At 53.2% G+C, this 5,538-nt stretch overlaps 1 protein-coding gene across 1 annotated transcript in view; it reads left to right on the top strand.

Annotated features, from left to right (window-relative positions):
• The first annotated feature begins 225 nt into the window (after window positions 1-225).
• Window positions 226-5,538, top strand: part of CRACR2A (calcium release activated channel regulator 2A) — a 52,578-nt gene continuing 47,265 nt past the window's right edge. Inside the window, exons 1-3 of the mRNA XM_004692854.2 lie at window positions 226-441; window positions 4,175-4,286; window positions 5,310-5,472. Of these exons, the coding sequence (XP_004692911.1) occupies window positions 226-441; window positions 4,175-4,286; window positions 5,310-5,472 (491 nt within the window). The remainder of the gene's footprint in view (window positions 442-4,174; window positions 4,287-5,309; window positions 5,473-5,538) is intronic.

Below are 5,538 nucleotides of genomic sequence, written 5' to 3'. Positions count from 1 at the left end.
TCTGACGGATGGACTGGCACATCTCGCGGCCATCGGGCACACTGCCCCTTCCCAGAGCTTCTGCAGCAAGAGGCGGTTGCTGAGAGATGCGGGCATGCTGGCCAGGGCCTCTGCTTCCCCTCACCCCTCTCATTCCTTTCCAGTCTCACTCCACCCCACCACACCCACCTCTCTTGTGTTCCATGTTCAGGTGGTGAAAAGACTTGAAGAAATCGACAAATCAGCATGGCGACTCCTCCCAGAAGAGGGGTCTCCAGACCCCAGAGACCCAGCGGGGGGCAGAAAGGGAGTGGGACCTGCGTGGGTCCCCAGGGCCACATGGAGAGGAAAGAGGACCAGGAGCTGGTGTCTGAAGAGCTGGCTGTGCTGAGGAAGGCCCAGGAATTCTTCCACACCTGTGACCCAGAGGGCAAAGGCTTCATTGCCAGGGGGGACATGCAGGTAAGAGGAGCCTCCTCGCCCATGGCAAGAGTCCCCCTCACCTGGGGGCTGTCCATGGAGGTGACCTCCTGAATAGAATGCTGCCTCTGACTGCCCTGGAAGGAGGTGTCAGCCCCAGGCAGGCTCCTGATTCTTTCCTTCTCTGGTCTTTACCTGAGGGCAGACTTGGTGGGGGGCAGAGGTGTTCCTCTTTCTGAGTTAGTACCCCCAGGAGTGTGGGGAATAGTGATAGCAGCCTAAGGGACTCCAGGGAGCCTGGGGCAGAAACTTCAATGCTGAAGACAATTCTGCGGGGCTGTGTGTGCCGTGGGGACAGGCACTGTCAGCTGCAGTGACCAGGAAGGATGGCACTTCCGGAACTCCCTTCCTTGTCCCTTCTCCCCAAGTTCAGACACACTGACCCTCTTGTTGGCATGTCCAGAGGGACGCTCTCAACTCAGTGCCTGCCACTTTTTCTGTTAAGGGCCAGAGAGTAAGTTTGAAGCTCTGAAGCACGCTTCTCAGCCATGAGGATTTAGCTCTGTTATACCACAAAATCAGCCTTACTAATATGCAAGCAGGTGAGTGTGACTGTTCCAATAACACTATGTATGGACACGCGCATTTGAAGTTTCTGTCATTTGCGTAGGTCATCAGATATTTTATTTTATTTTTTTTCCCCCAGTCATTCTTAGCTCAGAATTCTTGGCCCTACAGAAACAGGGCTCTTACCACTGTTCATGTCCAGAAGTTCTTCCCAGTGTCTTACTTAAGTCTCACATGCTGCAGTCAGGATTTCACCCAGATGTGAGTAAATGAAATGTGGATCCAGGCCATCCTTAGGAAGGCACCTCTTTGCCAGGCATTTCACCCTATGTCAGTAGCCACGCTCCTGGGCGCTCACCTCCCCTACCACGGTGAGGATTTCTTTGGAGGTTTTCTAGGTACCCTAAAGTTGGGCAATGAAATGAAGGCCTCATGTGTCAGCACCAGCCCTGCTCACAGCGTGTAGGTGAAGAGCCAGGACTTGTTTCTAGAGGGATGGTGGTGCCAGTTTCTCTCCCCAGCCCCCCAGGGGGACAGTTCAGGCGTTTCCCTTTTTACCCCTACATTCAGTAGTTCTACAAGTTGAGGGAAAAAGGCCTGGGAAGCAGGTGAGCTCAGGCCTCCCCTGTTTTCAGTCACTGACCCCCAAGAAATTTCTGTCACTGGAACTCAGTCCATGTGGAAGGCATGTTAAGGCCTGTCTTGGGGAAGCCCTGCCTGTGAGCTCCGTCACTGTCACTCCGGGTCACAGTGGCGGCTTTACCGGCTCTTTAAACTCCTCATAATCCCTTCAAGAAAGAACGAAAAGGGAATTCGCACTTACGGACCATTGCCTGTGACCCAGTCACCCTCATGACCCCCGCTCTCCCCAGTCGTGGGGACAAGGGGCTGTTGCGTTGAAGGTGTGACCTGTACATTGCTGCAACAGTTACTTGCACTGGACTTGGCATGAGGCGGAGACATCAAGGCCCAACATGGCCCAGGACGGAGGGAGAGGCGTGGAAAGCCTCCGGGCAGACTTTTGTGAACATGTTTTGGCCAGTGACTTAATTTTCTGAGGTTTCTGTGCCCCTTGGGCAGTGAAGCATCTGGAATGTTCTGCTCTTCACTTAGTAAGTTCTGTGGAGAGAGAACAAGAGGGTCTTCTGCGCCATCCCTGCTGCTCTCACTGACTGTGTGGGGGGGTACATGGACAGCAGTTACCCTGGACACCCCCGGAATGAACATGCCTGAGCGTTATCATACGCCCCAAAGCCCTGAATGGAAAAGCATTTCCTTCTCCAGTTCTGATCTCCACTGTGACTTGTGCAAGTTTCCGCACCTTGTGGAGTGAATAATCCTGTCCCCCTCCACCTGCTCACCTTATTTAGTTAAAAAGTTGATAGCGGGCCCTCCCTGGTGGTGCAGCAGGTTAAGGCACAGCACTAAGAAGCTAAAGCCACTTCCGCATGAGTTTGATCCCCGGAGCTGACCCACCTGGTGTGGCAGACCTCTCCTGACCCGCCCGCTGCTCTCCTCAGCAGTGTACTTTGTCGATCTGCCTCTTCTGCTCCCCACTCTGTCTCTGGTGAATCCTCTCACTGCCCCTGCACCTCTGGCCTGTACCCCAGCTCAATATGCATAAATAAATAAATCTTTAAAAATAATAATGTTGCTAGCTCCAGGGGACAAAAGCAGCGTCAGTTAGTTTTACATGATCTGCAGACTAAGAAGAAAGATAAAGGAGAGATCATTATGGTTCAGAATAAAGTTACTTTTCAAGTAGGATCACTAGGAAATTTCTAGAATCTGGCATGGAGCAGTTTTCAGAGAAGGCTTAAGATGCATTACTTGAAGAATATAACATTGTCTTCCTATCATCACTGACCACAGGAAGTGGGAACTGGCTCCAGCTGCAGACAGTAAGGACTGGGATAACAGACCATAGAAGGATTTATAGTCAGGGTGAGATTCAGGAGCGCAGGCTAGGCTCGGGTAGGCAACAGCCTCCCTGGTCCCCACGAGCAAGGTAAATGTCAAGTTGAGGGTCCCGCTGCCCTCTGTAGCTTCCCCCAGATTACTTGTAGCTCCAGCTAGAAAGGAGACTGAGAAATCACCTTTCAGATAAGAACCAGCCATCCTGAGGGTGGGAGGGAGGAAGGACTATCACCCCAAGACTGATAGGAGGGGAACTCAGATTTTCTCCAGCCTCCAGTGGGGTACCTTTTGTTTCAATAGTTGCAAAATTGACTTGATCCCAGGGCCACACAGTCACATCGGGACTTTTGAGACAGGTGTTTTATGGATCATTGAGAAGCCAGAGATTCTGCTGTACGCTAGACAGATGCACTTTGAGAATCTTTGCACACGCTCACTCCCCATCCTTAAAAAAAAAAAAAAAAAAAGAAAGCCCTCATTCATATTTAATTCAGTTCTTCTAAATGGCTTCCACATCATCCTGTCTTCCATTTTGCTAAGCATCACACTTCCCTCAATGCACGTACCTGCCAAATTAAACTTTATGGCTTATCAGCTAGGAGACTGCTTTAGGATCTGGCCAGGTATTCCTGCAAGTTATGTTATGGGCTTTCGCACCTTCCAGCTCTTCTTTATTGTCCACATGGGCTTACACATTTTCCCCTTCCGTCCTGCATTCACTGTGGTCAATCATTTTCACCCAGGCAAACCTCTGCAGCAGGCCCTTGGGCAGACTGGGAGAAGAGGTGAGGGTCAGCGGGGATGTAATGAACTCCCTCAGGGGATCCCCATTTGGAGACTCATATTATCAGAGTGTAAAAGGACACTTGCTTCAACTATGCAAATTGGCTTTGGCCTGGGGCCATGCACATCAGGCCACCTGGATTGTTCCCACAGAGCGTCCCTGCCCCTCCATCCTCATGTGGCGCTGGCCAGCCAGGACTCACATCCAGCACTGATTTATGGCCTCATCAGGCCAAACAGATGCCTGTGCATATACTTCTTCCGACATCATTTAACAAATCGCCTACACATTAGCAGATGCCCTGTGAGTAGACATTCCAATAAACACAGGAGGAGAAAGATGGCAAAGTGATCTTCCAAAGTTTGCTTCCAGCTTTTGTGAAATGGGCCCAACTCTAGACACTTGTTGGCATAAGGCTCCGTGTGCCCAGGGCGGCCCCACCCCAGCTGTCAGACCCAGGGTGGCCCCCACTCATCCAGTGTTAACTGACACTGTCTCTGTTTCCAGAAGCTCCAGCGGGAGCTGCCGCTCAGCCTGGAGGAGCTGGAGGATGTATTTGACACCCTGGATGCTGATGGCAATGGTCTCCTGACCCCAGAGGAGTTCACCGCTGGATTTAGTAGGTTCTGACGGGTGCTGGGAGTCCCGCTCTGGCTCCACCTCCTGTGCATGCCTGAGCCGGGGGTTCACAAGCTGCCCTGAGCTCTGGGTCACGGGGCCTCTCTCTGCTTGTCTGCACGCTGCTGTCTGCATCCCTCTCTCGTGCCCACCACACCCTCCCTCCCAACCCCCCGCCCACCTCAGAAGGGCAAGGGGAATGCAGGGAAGCGCTGGTGGAAGCCCTGGCATGAACAGGGCGCTGCACTGAGATTTCAGCCTCTCATTTCCTGCCTTGACACTGAAGTGAGGTGACTGCTCCCTGCAGCCTGAGGCTCACTGAATCTCCAATTATGGGTATTGGCTATCAGGCATTTCTAGAAGGCTTTGAATAGACTAGTCTTTCCCAGGTAACCAGCAGGAAGGATGACCGAGATCACAAACAGGCTAAAGAAACCAGACCACCACCAGGTCAGGTGGTGACCGGAGCAGGGACTGGCCAGGAAAGTCAGCAGGCATGCTCTCGCGTCACTGCCACCAAGTGCCTTACAGGTTACTCAGCAGTGGCCGGTGCCAGTCCTGGCCTTTAGGGACGTCTCAATGACTTGAGAGGATAAGACAGATCACTGTTAAGACAGGGCACTGTGAGGACAAGAAGTTGCACTGGAGGGTAGTAACTTGCCACTGGGAAGCACAGAGATGCTGGAGCAGGGTGGCTGGGTGAGAGCAGGGCGGGACGGCCAGGCTGGAATGAGCTGGCGGGGGAAGTCTTGTTTAGAGAAGACATCCCCAAGGAAACAGCTGGTTCTAGCCAGCGGTCAGCTATTGCGAGCCATGGAGAGGCCATTGGGGCTTGACCCAGGTTTTAGCATCCCTGGCAGAAGCTCCTGAAAGCAGGAAAGACAGAATCCAGGGCACAGGTCCAGGGGCTTTGCTCGGTGGGGCTCCTTTCTACTTCACTCAGCTGAACTCACGCGATTCCTGGAACTGGGAGAGCGCGCCCCTGGGTGGGCACCACCTAATAGCACCTTGTGCTGTGCACCAGGTCACTTTTTCTTCAGCCAGAATGAGCCATGTCAGGGAGAGGAGGGGGAGCAGCTGGCCCAGCAGCCAGGAGAGGTGTACCAGTCCCGAGGCATGGACGGCGATGAGGAAGCCCAGTTCCAGGTGCTGATGGACAAACTGGGCGCCCGGAAGCTTTTGGAAGAGTAAGTGGGGACAGTGGGGGAGTGAGGGATCCGGGAGGGGGGGGCTAGTCGAGGTGGACCCCTCCC

The sequence above is a fragment of the Condylura cristata genome, unplaced genomic scaffold (genome assembly GCF_000260355.1).
Source record: "Condylura cristata isolate star-nosed mole 26May11 unplaced genomic scaffold, ConCri1.0 scaffold00034, whole genome shotgun sequence".
Taxonomy (NCBI): Eukaryota; Metazoa; Chordata; class Mammalia; order Eulipotyphla; family Talpidae; genus Condylura; species Condylura cristata.
The sequence above is the reverse complement of the archived record's forward strand: the minus strand, read 5'-3'. Positions and strand labels throughout refer to the sequence as shown.